Source organism: Chiloscyllium plagiosum, unplaced genomic scaffold (assembly GCF_037043375.1).
Source record: "Chiloscyllium plagiosum isolate Xiang-an unplaced genomic scaffold, Cpla_swu_hap1 HiC_scaffold_3, whole genome shotgun sequence".
Lineage (NCBI taxonomy): Eukaryota > Metazoa > Chordata > Chondrichthyes > Orectolobiformes > Hemiscylliidae > Chiloscyllium > Chiloscyllium plagiosum.
In genome coordinates, this window is record NW_028270141.1 from 68,602,605 (window position 1) to 68,623,378 (window position 20,774).

General features: G+C 42.0%; 1 protein-coding gene across 1 annotated transcript in view; it reads left to right on the forward strand.

Moving 5' to 3' along the window:
* The window catches only part of tnfrsf21 (tumor necrosis factor receptor superfamily, member 21), a 75,849-nt gene that overhangs the window by 52,586 nt on the left and 2,489 nt on the right, over positions 1-20,774 (forward strand). Inside the window, exon 5 of the mRNA XM_087980141.1 lies at positions 20,425-20,662. Coding sequence (XP_087836267.1) covers positions 20,425-20,662 — 238 coding nt within the window. The remainder of the gene's footprint in view (positions 1-20,424; positions 20,663-20,774) is intronic.

Sequence of the window (20,774 nt, forward strand, 5' to 3'; positions counted from 1 at the left end):
TATGTCAGTCTACAGGAAAGGTTCATAAATCATGCTATTAGCAGCATTTGATTAACAGTAACCTGCTTACTGATCAAAGAATCATTAAATCATACAGTAGTGACCCTTCAGTCCCAAGTCTGTACCTCTAAAAGTATGCTAAGTCTACAGGCTGCTTTTCAGTGGTTGGGGAGAAAGTGAGGTCTGCAGATGCTGGAGATCAAAGTTGAAACTTTATTGCTGGAACAGCACAGCAGGTCAGGCAGCATCCAGGGAACAGGAGATTCGACGTTTCGGGCACAGGCCTGTGCCCGAAACGTCGAATCTCCTGTTCCCTGGATGCTGCCTGACCTGCTGTGCTGTTCCAGCAATAAAGTTTCAACTTTTCAGTGGTTGGTCCATTGCGTTAAATGTTATGGCATTTCAAGTGCTCATAAAAGTACGTTTTAAAGGTTACCTGCCTGAACTGCCCTCCAGGCAGTGCATTCCAGACCCTCACCACCCTTAGTTGGCAAAATGTTTCCTCAATTCACCTCTAATCGTCCTGCCTGTCATCTTTTAAAAGTGTGCACCCTTCTTGACCCTTCAACTGAGGAAAACACATTTCTATCCATCCTGGTCATGCCTTGTGTTATGAATAATCACAATCCAGTTTCCTCGGCCTTCTCTGCCCCAAAGAAAACAATGTGAGCTTATCCAGCCACTCTCCATAGCTGAAACCCTAGGCAACATCCTCTGCACCCTCTCAGTGTGCTCACATCCTTCCTATTGGACAGACACCATTACTGCACACAGTACTGCAGCTGTGGCCAACCAAAGCTCTGTGCAGCTCAATATAACTTCCCTGCTCTTAGAATTTATGCCCTGACTGATAAGGGAGAGTCCCGTATATCACCTTAATTACTGTATTAACATGTTCTGTCACCTTGAATGCGTGACCTCTCTCATTATTGAATCCCTCAACCTGGGAAAAAGCTTATCTCTATCCACCCTGTCTATACTCTTCATGATTTTATAGACCTCAATCAGGTCCCCACTCAATCTCCTTTTTTCTAATGAAAACAATCTTAACCTACACAACCTCTCTTCATAGCTAGCACCTTCCATATGAGGCAACATCCTCGTAAACCTTCTCTGCACCCACTCCAAAACATCCACATGCTTTTGCTAATGTGGCGACCAGAACTGTACACAGTATCCTAAACGCTGCAAAACCAAAGTCTTGTACAATTTTAACATGACCTATCAGCTCTTATATTCAATACCCCATCTGATGAAGGCAAGCATACCATATGCTGCCTTGACCACTCTGTCGACCTGTGCAGCCACCTTCAGGGTGCAGTGTCCTGAACTCCCAGATCTCTGCTCATCAACTTTTCCCAAGGCTCTTCCATTTACAGTATAGTTCACTCTAGAATTAGGTCTTCCAAAATGTATCACTTCACATTTGCCCAGATTGAACTCAATCTTCCACTTCTCTGCCCAACTCTCCAGTCTCTATCAGTATTCTCCTGTATTCTTTGACAGTCCCCTTATGCTTTCTGCTACTCCATCAATCATCATGTCATCTGCAAACTTACTGATCAGACCACCAGTGCTCTCTTCCGGATCAATTATGTATATCACAAACAACAGTGGCCCCAGCACTGATCCCTGTGGGGATACCACTGGTCACCTTGCTCCATTTTGAGAAACTCCCTTCAACTACTGTCTCCTGTTGCTCAATCAGTTCTTTATCCACCTTGCTAGAACACTCTGCACATCATCTGACTTTACTTTCTCCATTAGTCTACCATCTGGAACTTTACTAAACTCCTTACCAAAGTCCATATATATGACATCTACAGCCCTTTCTTCATCTGTCAACTTGGTCACTTCCTCAAAGAACTCTAAGTTGGTAAGGCATGATCACCCCCGCATAAAACCAGGTTGCTTATCACTGATAAGCCCAGTCTCTTCAAAATATAAATAGATTCCAGCCCTCAGTACCTTCTCCAGCAACTTTACCACCACTGATGTCAGGCTCACTGGTGTATAGTTACCTGGAATATCCCTATTACCCATCTTGTACAGGGGTACAACAATAGCAACTCTCCAGTCCCACGGCACCTCACCTGTGTTTAAGGATGCTACAAAGATATCTATCAGGGCCCCAGCTATTCTCCCCTCGTCTCCCTCAGCAACCTGGGATAGATCCCATCTGGTCCTGGGGATTTGTTCACCTTAAAATCCTTTAGCCCTCCTTATGCCAATGTGATCCAGAGTAAACAAACTTCTATCTCTAATCTCAACATTCATCATGTCCCTCTCCTCAGTGAACACTGATGCAAAGTAATCATTTGAGAATCTCACCCATTTTTTCAGGTTCAACACACAACCTACCTTCCTTATCCTTTAGTGAATCAATATTTTCTCTAGTTACCCTCTTGCTTCTTATATGAATAAAAGGCCTTGAGATTTTCCTTAATTCTGCTCGATAAAGTTATTTATCACCCCTTTTAATTTGCTTGATTCCTCGTTAAAGATTGGTCCTGCTCTCGCGATATTCCTCCAAGGCCTGTTCTGTTCTTGGCTCCCTCGACCTTAAGTACACTTCCCTTTTCATCTTGGCGAGTCGCATGATTTCTCCTGTCATCCACAGTTCACAAATCCTGCTTTTCCTATCCCTTGTTTTCAAAAGGACATGCCTATCCTACACTATCTTTGAAAGCCTTCCACATATCGAATGTGGACTTCCCTTCATGTAACTGCTCCTGGCCTAGCTTAGTCCTCCTTCCCTTAGGACCACTCTCATCTTTGTCTATAACTATTCTAAAACGTACAGAATTGAGGTCACTATTCCCAAAGAAATCCCCCACTGCAACTTCTACCACCTGGCCTGGCTCATACTCCAATACCAGGTGTAATAGTTGGACTATTGACATACTGCTCTAGAAAACTTTCCTGGATGCTCCTTACAAATTCTGCCCCATCCAGACCTCTGACACTAAGTGTATCCCACTCAATGTTGGGAAAATTAAAAGTTTCCATCATCACCAGTCTGTAGCCTCTATATTTTTCCATAATCTGTTTACCTATTTGTCTTCTACCTCATGCACACTGTTGAGAGGCCTGTAGTACAGCCCCAACAATGTAGCTGCAACCCTTCTTATTTCTCAGCTCTACCCACAATGCCTCATTGCTGAAGGCCCCCATAGTGTCCTCCTTTAGCACAGCCGTGATATCATCTCTGACCGGAAATGCAACTCCTCCCTCCTACACCATCCCTCAAGTCATGTGTTCATACTGCCTTTTTTTAAAATTCTATCCTGGCTAGCCTGTGACAATCCTGAGATCGCTATCTTTGAAGTCTCCCTCTCTCCTAGCTCCCTGAATTCTGCTTTCAGGAACTCGTCCTGTTTTTTACTTCTATCATTGGTGCCTACATGCACCACGGCAATTGGCTGTTCAACCTCCCCTTTCAGAATGCTTTGCAACCAATCAGTGACATCCCTGACCTGAACACCTGGGAGGCAACGTACCACCTAGGAGTCTCGTTTTCAGCCACAGAAACGCCTATCTACTCCCCTTACAATAGAATCCTCTATGACTATGGCCCTATGAGTCTTTTTCCTGGCCTCCTGAACAGCAGAGCCTGCCACGGTGCCATAATCCTGACAACTGCCCTCCCCTGGTGAGCCATCTCCTCCAACAGTATCCAAAACGGTATTCCTGTTTTGGAGGGAGATGACCGCAAGGGACACCTGCACTGCCTTCCTACTCTTTCTCTGCCTTTCACTATCTCCCTCAGCAATTCTAATCTGTGGTGTGATCAATTTACTAAACGTGCTATTCATGACCACCTCAGCTCCAGAGCTGGCATGTGATCAAACAAAAGCTGCAGTAGGACACACTTCTTGCAAGTTTGAGTCAGAGACGTCAGGCTTAGCTTTTACTCATCTAACCAGTACCAAACAATGAACTTAAATATTTGAAAGAAAAGGCCTGTAAATATATCAGCGTTACTTCAGTGTTCTTGGGATACAAATCTGGAATTTCTTCCCAAATAGCATTGTGGGTTTAACTACAGCACATGGATTGCAGTGATTCAAGATTGCATCACCTTCTCAAGGGCAACGAGGCCAAAAATGGTGGCCCAACCAGCAAATCCTACTTGCACTGAATGAATATTTGAAAAAAGATATTAAATCTGTGTGGTAGTACATTACTTGAGTATTGCCAAAAAAAAAGCATAAATTTGTAGAATTGTTTTCCCCATATTGTGCAGTAACCTGTGTTGTTAGTCTAAAACTACTTTTAGGTTGAGTGCATTTCCGCTCAACTGACTTCACAGCAGGTGCAAGGGTAAGAAGTGTGTATAGAACATTAATAAAATGTACGATTTTTTTGGTGCTAGAAGATTTTGTTCCATTTGACTTTTGTTGTCCTTTCTGTTTAAGGCTGTAGTATGAGTGCTTGAATGTGCTGCTTGTCAAAATTGATTTAAATTCTCAATCCTTGAACTCCCCACCTGTGTTTTTAATTTCTTTTGTACCACTCCGTTTTGGAGAATTGCCAGTATAAATGTTATTGATGCAGAACTAATACTCTTTGTGATAAAATTGATTATTTTAAGGACCTCCTCCAGAAAGCAAAGTCCAATACATGTCACAATATTTAAATAATGGATTTGGACCTGAAATATTTTGAGTTGAATAGAACATTAAGCATCTTTGAAGCACTGCTTTCATTGTTCTAATTATCTGGTGGAATTCAAGTTGAGGTTTCAAAGATTGAAACTATGCCTCCATTATATTTATCAACACTGTGGAAAGTTGAGTGTCATTGTATATTTCGTATGAAACAAGCTAGAGAAACGACAACTCTGGAGAGAGGGGATGTAAAGTTTAATGTTTCGAGTCCAGTTTCCTGACTTCAGAAGTGAATTCCACGGATTCACCATTCTTTGAGTGAAGAAACCTTAGCTGCACTCCCCCTATATCAAGAATATCCTTACTCTGGTAAGGAGACTAAACTTGATGCAGTATTTGAGGTCTGGTCTCATTAAGGCTCTGTATGATTGCAGCAACACATGCCTGCTCCTCTGCTCGAATGCCCTTACTATGAGGCTAATATGCCATTTGCCGTCTTTACCTCCTACTGTACCTGCATGCTTGCTTTCAGTGACTGGTGTGCGAGGGCACCCAAGTTTTCTTGTACATTTTCCACCCATTATAGTCATTTAAATAATAATGCACCTTCCTGTTTATGCTCCCAAATTGAATAATTGAATAAATTTATCCACATTGTACTGCACCTGCCGTGTCTTTGCCCACACGCTCAGTTTATCCAAATCACACTGAAGCAACTATCTTCCTCACAACTTTCCCTAAATTACTATGATTCTACTTTCTTCTATTTGTCATTAGTCTACACAAACTAAGGTTTAAGACAGTACAGCAATGTACAAAGATATTCAAGTGGGAAAATTAGTCTTGGGTGTATCGTTCAAGCTTAAGCTCAGTACTACTTGATTTAAGCAAGTCATTTCCTTGTGTTTAAAATGGCAGGAATGTTAGCAACCACTTAGCAGCTAAAACTTCGCTATTTTCCAGATTCTGCTGTTAACTGGCATAGGTTGCTCATTGTCAGAGGAGTTATGAATAGAGCTCAACACTAGAAAAGTCAGCAAGCAGTTCCACTCCTGACCTCCTGATCTAAGGGATACTATTGATTAAAGAGGAAAAGATGCTTGGACTGAGGGCACTTACCTGAGAACATCCTACAATTCAAAGTTTGTGAGATGATTTGTAGCTCGGGTGCTCATTGCTGTGGTTCTGTTCGCCGAGCTGGAAGTTTTTGTTGCAAACGTTTCGTCCCCTGTCCAGGTGACATCCTCCGTCCTTGGGAGCCTCCTGTGAAGCACTTCTGTGGTGTTTCCTCCGGCATTTATAGTGGCCTGTCCCTGCCGCTTCCGGTTGTCAGTTTCAGCTATCCGCTGTAGTGGCCGGTATATTGGGTCCAGGTCGATGTGTTTGTTGATGGAGTTTGTGGATGAGTGCCATGCTTCTAGGAATTCCCTGGCTGTTCTTTGTTCGGCTTGCCCTATAATGGTAGTGTTGTCCCAGTCGAATTCATGTTGCTTGTCGTCTGCGTGTGGGGCTACTAGGGATAGCTGGTCGTGTAGTTTCGTGGCTAGTTGATCGTGGATGCGGATCGTTAGCTGTCTTCCTGTTTGTCCTATATAGTGTTTTGTGCACTATATAGGACAAACAGGAAGACACCTAACGATCCGCATCCACAAACATCAACTAGCCACGAAACGACACGACCAGCTATCCCTAGTAGCCACACACGCAGACGACAAGCAACATGAATTCGACTGGGACAACACTACCATTATAGGGCAAGCCGAACAAAGAACAGCCAGGGAATTCCTAGAAGCATGGCACTCATCCACAAACTCCATCAACAAACACATCGACCTGGACCCAATATACCGGCCACTACAGCGGATAGCTGAAACTGACAACCGGAAGCGGCAGGGACAGGCCACTATAAATGCCGGAGGAAACACCACAGAAGCGCTTCACAGGAGGCTCCCAAGCACTGAGGATGTCACCTAGACAGGGGACGAAACGTTTGCAACAAAAACTTCCAGCTCGGCGAACAGAACCACAGCAACATCCTACAATGGATGGTTGACCTGCAAAAGCCACGAACAATTTTCTTTATTCATCATACATAATTTAATCCATTGAAAGGTTATCCTTTTGACCCCAATTAATGTCAATATGTCTAGACTGCAATTGAATGCACCATTAATATTAATAATAGCTACCCACCAATTAGGAAAAAATAAAAGTAATTCCAAACTACAGAAGCAAATGATTGACAACACAAATCGACAAATGTTCTGGTGTACAGAGCAGTTGTTACCACATGCCTGCACTCCAGTGAGACCTAGGCTATGTATCGTTGACACGCAAAGCAATGGAGAATTTCCACCAACGATCCATGTGCTTTGAATTCAATATGAGGATCAAGTACCTGTGTCCTTCCTGAAGCCAACTCCACAAGTATTCAGACAAAACTTTAGAATCAAGTTTGACGGAGTGGACACTGAATACAGACAGCTAGGTCCTGCTTTATCCATTCTCTAAAGCCAGCATTCCAGCAGAGAACAAAGTAGATGCTTAAAATGCATCTTGTTCAATCATAGTAAGTCCCATGACAGAAACTCATGACCTTGAGTTGATATCATCCTCTGTTTGAGGGACAGACAATTAAATAATATAAACTACATGAAGATGAGGGAATCCTGAGGGACAGGTGTTACATGTATTTGGAAAGACCAGGACTGATTAGGGATAGTCAGCACGGCTCTGTGTGGGTAATCATGTGTCATGAACTTGATTGAGGTTTTTGAAAAAGTAACAAAGAGGATTGATGAGGGCAGAGTGGTGGACATGATCTATATGGACTTCAGTAAGGTGTTCGCCAGAGTTCCCCATGGGACACTGGTTAACAAGGTTACATCTCATGAAAGTTGAAACTTTCTATAGATTAGATTAGATTACAGTGTATAGAAACAGCCCTTCGGCCCAACAAGTCCACACCGACCCGCCGAAGCGAAACCCACCCATACCCCTACATTTACCCTTTACCTAACACTACGGGCAATTTAGTATGGCCAATTCACCTGACCCTGCACATCTTTGTGATGTGGGAGGAAACCGGAGCACCCGGAGGAAACCCACGCAGACACGGGGAGAACGTGCAAACTCCACACAGTCAGTCGCCTGAGGCGGGAATTGAACCCGGGTCTCTGGCGCTGTGAGGCAGCAGTGCTAACCACTGTGCCACCGTGCCGCCCTTCTTCCTGAAGAAGGGCCTGTGCCCGAAACGTCGAATCTCCTGTTCCCTGGATGCTGCCTGACCTGCTGTGCTGTTCCAGCAATAAAGTTTCAACTTTGATCTCCAGCATCTGCAGATCTCACTTTCTCCTCGTACATCTCATGAAATTCAGGGAGAACTAGCCATTTGGATACAGAACTGGTTCAAAGGAGAAGACAAGAGGGTGGTGGTGGAGGGTTGCTTTTCAGACTGGAGGCCTGTGATCAGTGGTGCTGGGTCCACTACTTTTTGTCATTTATATAAATATTTGGATGCAAGCATAAGAGGTACAGTTAGTAAGTTTGCAGATGACCCCAAAATTGGAGGTGTAGTGGACAGCAAAGAAGGTTAGCTCAGATTACAATGGGATCTTGTGCAGATGAGCCAATGGGCCGATGAATGGCAGATGGAGTTTAATTTAGATAAATGAGATGCTGTGTTTTGGGAAAGCAAATCTTAGCAGGGCTTGTACACTTAATGGTAAGGTCCTAGGGAGTGTTGCTGAACAAAGAGACCTTGGAGTGCAGGTTCATAGCTCCTTGAAAGTGGAGCCGCAGGTAGAAAGGATAGTGAAGAAGGCATTTGGTATGCTTTCCTTTATTGGTCAGAGTATTGAGTACAGGAGTTGGGAGGTCATATTGTGGCTGTGCAGGACATTAGAATATTGTGTGCAATTCTGGTCTCCTTTCTGTCAGAAGGATGTTGTGAAACTTGAAAGGATTCAGAAAAGATTTACAAGGATATTGCCAGAGTTGGAGGATTTGAGCTATAGGGAGAGGCTGAATAGGCTGGGGCTGTTTTCCTTGGAGCGTCGGAGGCTGAGGGATGGCTTTATAGACGCTTATAAAATCATGAGGGACATGGATAGAATAAATAGACAAGGTCTTTTCCCTAGGGTGGGAAGTCCAGAACTAGAGGGAATAGGTTTAGGGTAGAGGGGAAAGATATGAGAGACCTAAGGGGCAACTTTTTCACGCAGAGGGTGGTACGTGTATGGAATGAGCTGCGAGAGGAAGTGGTGAAGGCTGGTACAATTACATCATTTTTAAAAGGCAGCTGGACGGGTATATGAATAGGAAGGGTTTAGAAGGATTTGGGCTGAAAATGTGTTGCTGGAAAAGCGCAGCAGGTCAGGCAGCATCCAGGGAGCAGGAGAATCAACGTTTCAGGCATAAGCCCTTCTTCAGGAATGAGGAAAGTTTGTCCAGGCTAAGATAGAAGGTAGGGAGGAGGGACTTGGGGAGGGGTGTCGGAAATGCGATAGGTGGAAAGAGGTCAAGGTGAGGGTGATAGGTCAGACTGGGGTGGGGCGGAGAGGCCAGGAAGAAGATTGCAGGTTAGGAAGGCGGTGCTGAGTTCGATGGATTTGACTGAGACAAGGTGAGGGGAGGGGAAATGAGGAAACTGGTGAAATCCGAGTTCATCCCTTGCAGTTGGAGGGTTCCTAGGCGGACGATGAGGCGCTCTTCCTCCAACCGTCGTGGTGTTGTGGTCTGGCGATGGAGGAGTCCAAAGACCTGCATATCCTACACGACCACAACTGCGTGGAGATCGGCGTGGGGGCAGAGACACATGCGGCGTTGTGGTCGACTCCTCCATCGCCAGACCACAACAACACGACAGTTGGAGGAAGAGCGCCTCATCTTCCGCCTAGGAACCCTCCAACCACAAGGGATGAACTTGGATTTCACCAGTTTCCTCATTTCCCCTCCCCCCGACCTTGTCTCAGTCAAATCCATCGAACTCAGCACCGCCTTCCTAACCTGCAATCTTCTTCCTGGCCTCTCCGCCCCACCCCAGTCTGACCTATCACCCTCACCTTGACCTCTTTCCATCTATCGCATTTCCGACGCCCCTCCCCCAAGTCCCTCCTCCCTACCTTCTATCTTAGCCTGCTGGACAAACTTTCCTCATTCCTGAAGAAGGGCTTATGCCCGAAACGTCGATTCTCCTGTTTCCTGGATGCTGCCTGACCTGCTGCGCTTTTCCAGCAACACATTTTCAGCTCTGATCTCCAGCATCTGCAGACCTCACTTTCTCCTTAGAAGGATTTGGGCCAAGTTCTGGCAAATGGGAAATGAGGTTAGGATATCTGGTCAACATAGCTGAGTTGGACCGAAGGATGTGTTTCCCTGCTGTGCATTTCTATGGCTCTGAGGACAGGGTCGCAGGTATGTGCAAGTATCAGTACTGCAGGTACTGACAAGTAATTCATCATCCTATTGTGAACTTGATCAGTGCTCCTTCACTTGTCTCTGGTCAGATTCCTGGACTGACTCTCTCAAATATCACTGTAAATGTAGGTTTCCCAAATGAACTGTCACCGTTCACAAAGATACTTAACCATCATCACCTTGAGGCTGTTTGGGGATGTACAGGACACTCGCCCTGTCTGCACTGCCCTCATCCTAAGGAGAAATATATATTAATTTTTAATATTTTTAAGTATTGTGCAATATGTTTTCATATACTTTGAAGGTTGGATCAAAACATGCTGTTTCTAGCAATCGAGTGGTCACAAATGAGTGGACAAAAGGGAATTTATTTCCACTTTGTTACTGGGGCAGAAAGTGTTTGCACCTTTAGGATTAGATTGTATGTGTGAGTAAGGGGATATTGGAGTACAGTGTGTAAATGTGATGAGAACTATTTGTTGTGTGGAGAGTAAACACTGACATAATGCTTCAAACCAATACCCCCATGTCTTATTTAATTCTCTGGAGAATTGTTTTTTTGTGGCATGTTTATTCCCTGGTGTTGAGTTAGCAGAACTCAGATGCAGTAAGTACATTTAGCCTCTGGAGTTTCATAATGTATGCAGAGACTCTCTGTGGAAAATGGTGTTTTTGGCTGGGTGTGAATACAGCCGGCTTGTTTGATTATGTTCACCGTTGCGGAGTGTTCGTTGGATCAGAACAGTTACTGTGTAGTAATGAAGCTGGTGCTTTGAATTAGTATCTGAGCATGAGTAGTTACCTTCGGTAAAGGGAGGAAAGAAGCAAAGAGATTCCATTAATAATAATTCCCCACAGGACATCCCCAAGTGATTTGCAGTCTTTGTAATGTAGGAAACAGAGCAACTAGTTTGTGCACAGTAAGCTCACACAAACAATCATGTTGATGTGCTGCAAGGAACTGAAAACTGCTCCTAAGTGCATTTTATATTTAATTTTCTCTCAAAAACACAACATGAGCACTTTGATTATTATCTTTATAAAAGTAATGCAAGTGTATTCCTGTGTGCATTGTTCAGGAGTGGTCTGCAACATTAAAGTTTGCAGTTTGGATTCAAGAGCAGCCATCTTGTAAATATTTATACGAGAACTGAATAGATACAGTTCAGCTGTCATTTGCTCTTTATCTCTGAACTGTCTGTATGTCAAATCTGCTGTTGTGCTTTGCTCAAGCATAACTTTTAAGAGAAAAGAAAAGCTTCGACATGAGGCCTAACTGTCCAATGTTGAAGGGCTGATAAGTTAACTCCAACTTTATTTGAGACAGAGCCCCAAATAATTTTGTGTAGAGTTTTATAGTTCAGTTGATGTAGATTAGTTCAGTTTTAAAAACTGAAAATAAAAGCATTTCTTACCCTTCACAAGAATTTAATTGCATTATAGTATTTTATATTTGAGCTATTGACAATTTGAAGCTACTGAGACCAGTTGGTTTCTATTGCTATGTTCACAGTGAAAAGCATGTTCTTCATGTGAATCTCGTTTAGGCCTCGCTTACACTAGTTTTTCTTGACCGAAGGAATGCATACTACTTAGCTTTTGAAAATACTTGTAGTGCATTAAAATATTATTGATTGGATAGTAGACATTTTAAGGGAAAGATAAATATCAAACTTTTTTTACAACTTCATATTACTTTGATTTTGTAGCAGGATATAACAAAGTACTTATTAGACAATTATACATCATAAGATTTCCACTTATTAGCAAGTGGACTAGTCTGGAAGCATTTAATTGTTGCTTTAGTGTCAAGAATCCATAGCAAAACCCATTCCTATTTCAACAGTAAACCAGGCTGTTGTTTTCGGAATATGGAATTTACAATAAAGTGTCTGCTTTATCATTGTCTGGTCTTGAATTTCAAATAGTGGGATATAAATTACTTATTTAGTTCTTCTCAATTTTGCATGTAACTGTTCTGCTGAAGTATGCCTCATGGGTTGAACCTTTAATAATAAAAATGCTTTGTATCTTTGTATTGTAGTGTAAGCCTTTTTAAATTTATACTTGGGATGTGTGCATCGCTGGCTAGGCCACCTTGCTTTCTCTGTCCCAGAGAGCCGTTAAGAAATCAACAATTTGCTGTGGGTCTCTAATCACATGATGGCTAGATGCAGGTTTCCTTCTCTAAAGAACATAAGTAAACCAGATGGGTTTTTTTATAGCAATCAAGTGATTACATGATCGTCACTAGACTAGCCTTTTTTTATTCCAATTTTTTGCATTCAAATTTCCCCATCTGCCTTGTTGGATTTGAGTCTAGTCTAATTAGATTGGCCTGGGGTTCCGGAGTACTCGTCCAGTGACATTACCACTATGCTACCATCTTTCCCTGAATTAGTTAAAACAGTCTAAAAATCATTTAACAAATTGTTGTTAATGCTGTTTCCATCAATGTAATTGGCACTGGAACGATTCTTATTGCACAGAAGAATTTTATGTTTTGTCTACAACTCTGGTGATGTGTATCGGTGCAGAATGTCCAACCTGTAGTCTTAACCATCCGACTGTAATTGGTCTCCATTAATTGGTTGTTGAATGGGTTTGAATTTTGCATGTTAATTTTGTTACCAAGCCAAAGGCTCACTCCTTAAGAAAAACATTAGTCACAACCAAGTAAGGAGCCTTTTCATTCTAACAGATTAAAACAAAAAAAACTAACTTGAACACAATGGAGCCTAATCTTGATTACAGCATGTCCCAATAAGTGGCACAAGAATTTGCTCAGCAGCTGGTCTAAATGGAAGGTGATACCATTGTTAAACCCGCTACATCTAATAGCACAAGTAGTGGTAAAGCCAGAAGATGTTATCTTTGAAGGCATTACTTAAAGAACTGCTTGTACAAAGAACTACTTGTACAAAGAACTACTGCGGTAACTGACAGGTGGGTGGGGCTCAGATTTCAAGAAAACAATATGCCAAAGCCGTCTTGTACTAACTTTTGCGGGAAAGGTGAAACTTATGTTGAACTGGTCAATCATTACTAAGTAAGTAATTACTTGACTTGAATTGTGATGACCACATGTAACATAGCAAAGTCTATGAGAGAGGATAGTTGTGAGAAATCAATGAATATGTAACATTTAGCATTTAGGATCATAGAAATTTATATGAAAGGAAGCCATTTAGATGTATGCTGATTCTTTATTAAAACAATCTAGCTGCTACTCTTCCCCGGCTTGTACTTTTCACCCTGTATATCCCTCTGTTTCAAATTTTAGCACCGTTTTGTGAAATGCACAAGTTTCTGTGTCAACTGTTCTTGCTCCAAAAGGGTTATGTGTCCGAAATGACTCTCTGGATAAAGCTATTTCTTTGACCGTCTTATTACTATGGTAGTTTTAAAGTTGGCAGTTCTTGTCACTGACTCAACTGGAAAAAGCATTTTTTTCTGTTCACCTTATCCAAGTCCTTAATTATTTATATTTCAGACTGAAAACATGCCCATAATTCACTGTGATAGGAGGTCTAATAGTGTCTGAAGCTGATCCTTTCCATAGTTTAGCTTTTAAAACGTTTTGCAAATCAAGGCATTGAAATTCAGTTGATCCGGTCAGGTCCACCTAATCCAGGCTAATTAAAGTCAATTATCATGGGCAGGTCTAATAGCCACCTTGTTTCTGATGGTTGTATTTTTATTACAAAGAAATTGTTAAATTCATTTTGTAATGTTTTAATATTAGGTATTTATCAACTTGTTATATTTGTACCATGCTTTCCCATCTGATGTGCATTTTCTTTTTGATTACTAATTACTTTATTGTTTTTGTTGTTTAGAAAAATGTTATTTTCAACTTCTAAAGAAGTTTTTCTAAATTCATTTTCACTCTTCATGGCTGCTCAAATGCCACATCACTTTCACTGTGCCTCTTAACTAATTATTAAGGAGTTTGATGAGACATATAGATTCACCACTTTGTCTTTTCTGTTCCCCTAATTCTTGCCAATGACAAAGGCTTTTCTTCAGCTTCTAAGAATCTGAATTTAAGAGATATGAACTCACTGTCCAAAATTATAATTCAACAGTGTCATTCATCGAGTTGTATACCTGTACTATCTCAAACTGTTTTCTCAAGTTTATTTTCAGATTGTTTAAATGTATATAATTACAATATGTCTTCAGGGGAAGTAACATTATGTAGCCAGCTAGGAAAGTAGGAATCAGTATTTATGTTACAGAGCAGGTCGAGCCAACAACAACCCTCACCCCCCCCCACCCCCCCCAACACACACACACAATTGTTCAAAATATGTCGATTTCTATTATGTGCTTCGAAATCATGATTAACTGGAGTGGGCGGCACGGTGGCACAGTGGTTAGCACTGCTGCCTCACAGCGCCTGAGACCCGGGTTCAATTCCCGCCTCAGGCGACTGACTATGTGGAGTTTGCACGTTCTCCCCGTGTCTGCGTGGGTTTCCTCCGGGTGCTCCGGTTTCCTCCCACAGTCCAAAGATGTGCAGCTCAGGTAAATTGGCCATGCTAACTTGCCCGAAGTGTTAGGTAAGGGGTAAATGTAGGGGTATGGGTGGGTTGCGCTTCGGCGGGTCAGTGTGGACTTGTTGGGCCGAAGGGCCTGTTTCCACATTGTAATGTAATGTAATCTAATCTAATATGCTTCACATGACCTTTCGTAAAGATTCTAGTTTAAAGATTTTTCATTTATAACCAATTATGGCATCTGAGTAAAACATTTTTTGGTAGAAGCTTAACCATAATTAAATTTAAACAATAGCTTTATCTACGTGAGCATGGAGTCTATTGCTTTTTTGATAGAGTCTCAGGCTGAAGACATTTAAATGTCATGTAGTTATTCCTGTGTAACCAATTCATTTTATATCGGAATATTTTGGAAGAAAGTCATGGGGAGCAGATTTGAGACAAGTCTGGAATTAAGATTGGCTTCAAATTTGACAATCTTCACAGGCAAGCGCTGTTTGTTGTGAAAAAAACATTTTATTTCAAAAGGATTTTTTAAAATAAAGAAACGACTTGATAAAACAAAGAACTGCGGATGCTGCAAGTCTGACACAAAAACAGAAATTGCTGAAGAAACTCAGGTCTGACAGCACCAGGAGAGGAAACAGTTTAAGTTTCAGATCCAGTGACTCTTATTCAGAACTTAGTGATAACTTTTACCACTATGTGTCGGAGCTTGGACCAGGAGACCGGGAAAGGTGAATCACTGATTTAAAACTTTAAGCAGCGTCAGCACCTCTGAGAGCAGAGGTTTCTGGGAAAGGAGGGACTCCCCCCCCCCCCCCCCCCCTCAGCTAAAAGAGGCTGTGATAGGTAAGAGTTAGAGGGAAGCAGAAGCAGTTACTCCTAGGCATGAAGAAAGCTGGGTAACCGTTAGAAGGGGGAGAGGGAAGTGAAAACAGTCAGTGCAGGGATTCCCCTGTGGCTGTTCTCATAAAAACAAGTATACTGTTTTGGGTACTGTTGCAGGGATGACTTATCAGGGGCATGCACTGGGGTACAGGTGTCTGGCACAGAGTCTATCCCTGTTGCACAGAGGGAAAGGAGGAGAGTGTTAGTCATTGGAGACTCAATAGTTAGAGAGTCAGATAGAAGGTTTGTTGAGAACGAAAGAGACTCACAGTTGGTGTGTTGCCTCCCAGGTGCCAGGGCCATGATGTCTAGGATCATGTCTTTGGGGTCCTGAAGGGAGAGGATGACCAGCCCCAAGTCGTGGTCCACGTGGGTACGAACGACATACGTAGTAAGAGGGATAGGGATGTAAGGCAAAATTTCAGGGAGCTAGGGTGGAAGCTGGGAGCTAGAACAAACAGTTGTTATCTCTGGATTGTTATCCGTGCCATGTGATAGTGAGGTGAAGAACAGGGAGAGATATCAACTGAACACGTGGCTGCAGGGATCGTGCAGGAGGGAGGGTTTCAGGTTTATGGATAATTGGGGCTTATTCTGGGGAAGATGGGACCTCAACAAACAGGATGGTCTTCACTTGAACCAGAAGGGTACTAATATCCTGGGTGGGAAATTTGCTGATGCCAATCGGGTGGGTTTAAACTAGCTCAGCATGGGAATGGGAACCTGTGTTGTAGTTCCAGTACACAAGACGATGAGAATAGGGAGGACATGGATATGATTTTTAATCCCAGTCCAACACCAGCATCTCCACGTCATGTTTAAGACTTGGTTTAGTTAATTTTGGTTGATGCATTTCTTGTAGCAATGTGTTCTGCATTGAAATAACTTTATTTTATGCTGTTCTTTTTCGTTCTTCCTTCATTTTGCTCCCTGCATGTTCCCAAGCATTTGTTTGTATAGAATCCCTACATGTGGAAAAAGGCCTTTCGGCCCAACAAGTCCACACTGACCGTCCGAAGAGCAGCCCACCCAGACCCTTTCCCCTTATCTATTACTCTACATTTTACCCCTGACTAATACGCCTAACCTGCACATGTTTTGGATTGTGGGAGGAAACCAGAGCACCTGGAGGCATCCCACGCAGACACGGAGTATGTGCAAATTCCACATGCAGTCGTTTGAGGCTGGAATTGAAACCAAGTCCCTGGCGCTGTGAGGGAACAGTACTAACCACTGAGCCACCATGCCACTCCTTACTAGATTAGATTGTCTACCGTTTTGTTACTGTTTAAGTTCCATTAAAATGTGCAGTTTATGGTAGTAGTCACTCACACAAGACTTATTTGAGCGATGGGCGATAAATATGCAGGAGCACATATAGCTGTGGTCACTCAATACAACTTATGCAAGTAACAACTCGATGTAATTAAATATAATTTGTGTTGAATTGAGGAAGTGGTTCGAGAGAGAAGTTGTAATATTGTTGCACAGCATTTTTTCTACAGAACCATATCAAGTGTACTCAGAAACATGTAACACTGTTAAAAAGTGCTCCTTTCTCTGCTCAGTACAGTTAAGACAGGCAGTGTAGAATGACCAAATCCCATTTCCCTTTTCCAACCTTCATTTCAACATTCTGTTCATAGTATTTTTCATAAAGTTTCCTTATTTATACTTGTTTCAGACACTGAGCCAATAAACCATCCACTTAGACTTTGGTATTATGTTTCAATAAGGCTACTTCAATCATATTGAAATCTAGACCTCTCAGATTTCTCGTACAGAGAATATTGTGTGAGTCAGATGCCTGATGACTCCAAGTTTGTTTTGCAAGCTAAGATGAAAGGTCAAGGCAGCTGTCAATGCGATGAATGGTATTCCTTTGGTATTGACTGCCAAAGCTCGGCCATTACATCTTTTTATGGTACAGTTGCTGATATAAAATTGCAGAAGTGCTTGAACATTTGAAATCAACTCTAGAACAAAGCAATTGGCTATGAACTGACAGCAAGTTTGAAATCTAGTGCAATTTTTCCATTTTAGTCAGTTATTCCCCAAATTCAAATGGCACACAGGCCAACTTTGAGACTAACCAAAACAAATCTCTTTTTAAAAAAAATATAGTGACTTTCTTTTAAATCAAGAATGTTGCTATGTGGACTTTACACTGTATGTTGTGGCTGTAAGCACGAAGAACTCCAGGAAAATCAAATGGAATTTCTGATGTCTTTCTAAATAAGTATTTACTATTTTTAGCTCTGTTGCAATATTGGTTTTTAAATGTGTTTTTTAGCTGGAAATGTTGCACAGTATGGAGGGATTTTTTTCCCCTATTCCTGACGCCTGGAAGATAAGCAAAGTCTTTGCCTTCAGCCCCACACCCAATGCCAGAGACGCAGAAACTTAAGTTTGAATTGAATGGAAATGTTGCCTGTAATCAGTTTGTCTGCAGTTCAGCTAAATTAAAGAAGAATTAATTGGGAAGACAGAGGTCCCTATCAGAGACTCCCGTTTTCCATGTATCCTATTCTCTTACCTAATTGTTAACACTCTGCAAATGATATTGATGCTGACTTGTGGTGAACTATTTGATTCCATGCTAAACCTAGGACATACTGTGTCATGACAAATGCCACATTTTACCCTGTAATGTTGCCCACCTTCTCTCAAATGTCACCAAAAGCACTCATTCATTTGTCCTTTGGCATCTCTGGATTGGATTGTTCCAATACTCAGACACCAACAAGCCTTTCAGTTGATCTCAGCCTGACTGGCTGAACACATCAAGTCAGCTCATCAGTCTGCTTTTGTTCATCTACATTGTTTCTAGATCTTCCAATAACTCATTTTAAAATTCTTATTCTCATTCCATGTAAATAAGTCTCCATCTTTGCTTTTCTACAACCTCTCAACCCTTGTATATAAGAACTTGAGAAATCAAAGCAGGAGTTGACCATACAGCCCCTCAAGCCTGCTTATCACTCAAGGTCATAACCCTAATTGTCCCTTTTAACTCTTCTTTACTGTGTGCTTTCCAAAAAGTCTTGATTCTGTTAAATCCTCCATTTTATCCCATCATTGATAAAGGTAACCTCTGAGTCGTACTGCACAGAAACAGACCCTTTGGTCTAACCTTTCCGCACCAACAAGACATTCCAATCTGACCTAGTCCCATTTGCCAGCATTTGGCCCATATCCCTCTAAACCTTTCCTATTCTTGTACCCATCCAGATGCTTTTTAAATGTTGTAATTGTATCTGCCTTCCCTGTTTCTCTGGCAGCTTGTTCCATACACACACCGCCCTCTGCGTGGAAAAAGTTTATCCTCTGGTCCTCTGTAAAGCTTTCCCCTTTCACTTTAAACCTAGGCTATTCATTCCATCCACCTCATGATTTTATAAATATCTATAAGATCACCCCTCAGCCTCCACCCCAGAGAAAAAAGCCCCACCCTATTCAGCCTCTACTTATAGCTCAAACGCTCCATATCCTTGGAAATCTTTTCTGCACCCTCTCACATTGTAACAATACCTTTCCTATGGAAGGGTGCCCAGAATTGTATGCAATATTCTAAGAGTGTTCTAACCCATGTTCTGTACTGCTGCAACATGACATCCCAACTCCTACATTCAAATGTTCTGACCAATGAAGGTAAGCATGCCAAGCACTGCCTTCACTACCCTGTGACTCAACTTTCAAGGAACTATGCATATGCACCCCTTGGTCTGTTTGTTCAGCAATGCTCCCCAGGGCCCTACCATTAAGTGTATAAGACAAACCAGGGCAGGACTTATCAAAATGCAACACCTCTCCTCAGCCCATTGGCCCATCTAATCAAGGTCCCATTATACTCTGAGATGATCTTCAGTGTCCACTACACCACAATTTTTGTCACCTGCAAACTTACTACCATGCCACCTAAATTCACATCCAATTCAATTATATAAATGATGAAAAGCAGTGTGGACCCAACGGTGATCTTTGTGGCATACCGCTGGTCACAGGCCTCTAGTCTTAAAAAGCAATCCTCTACCACCACCTTCTATCTCCTACCTTCAAGCTAATTTTGTATCTGATTGGCTAGTTCCCCTGGATCCCATGTGATCTAACCTTACTAACCAGGAGAAAGTGAGTACTGGAGATTAGAATCAAGATTAGAGTAGTGCTGAAAAAGCACATCAGGTCAGGCAGCATCCGAGGAGCAGGGTTAGTTGAGGACTGGTATTTGTGATGCTGCAATTGGCTATCCGGATTATCTTTGAGGATAAAGTGAGGTCTGCAGATGCTGGAGATCAGAGCTGAAAATGTGTTGCTGGAAAAGCGCAGCAGGTCAGGCAGCATCCAGGGAACAGGAGAATCGACGTTTCGGGCATAAGCCCTTCTTCAGGAATGAAAGAAGGGCTTATGCCTGAAACGTCGATTCTCCTGTTCCCTGGATGCTGCCTGACCTGCTGCGCTTTTTCAGCGACACATATCCGGATTATCTATTTGGTGCTTCAGGCTAAAAATGATTGGAAATGCTTCGGCCTTGTCTGACATGCCATTTTTCTGCTTCATTCAGGGATATTTTTAGAAACTATTTTCAGTTAGTTAGTTTCTGATTAACAGTAAACATGACTGTATGTGGCCATCTGTAGAACTTGTACCTGATTCATTATTATGGGATCATTCAGCTCTGCCTACTGTACATTGTTTCTGTTGTTCAGCATGAATGCAATTCTATGTTGTAGCCTCATCTAAAAATTAGATCCAAATCTAATGATAGAAGAAATGCTACCATTTCTGTACAGTCCTTGTTGTAGAAACAAATCCTCATTTCATTCCCACTTGGCAACTTTGAATAATTTAAATAAGGCTAATAACTTTATCTCATTTCCCAAGCTGAAATTATTCCAACTATTTCAATTTTGTCTGTTTCCTATATGCACATACTTGGATTCCTTTTTGGTTTCAGTTACTTTATTTTGCAGATGTTTTAAAATGTAAAATGTTTTCTTTTCCAGCTGGATCTTGAGAAACTTGTTCCTGTCGTCAACAATAAAAATGGAGTCGCTCCCAATTCCGCTGCTCCCAATTCCGCTGCTCCCAATTCCGCTGCTCCCAATTCCGCTGTTGAAACATCTTCAGCTGACAAGACAAAAGTATTTTTTGTGGATGAATCAGAGCCCCTACTTCGCTGTGACTCAACTTCCAGTACTTCATCTTCAGTTCTCAGCAGAACTGGATCTTTCATTTCCAAAGGTAAAAACTCTATTTCATTTGTAATAGTTTCTAATAGTTCACCTGTTATTCAGCTATTTAGTTTAATAAGAAAAGAATTCCGAAACCCATTTAAAATTAGGAATGGTTTCAT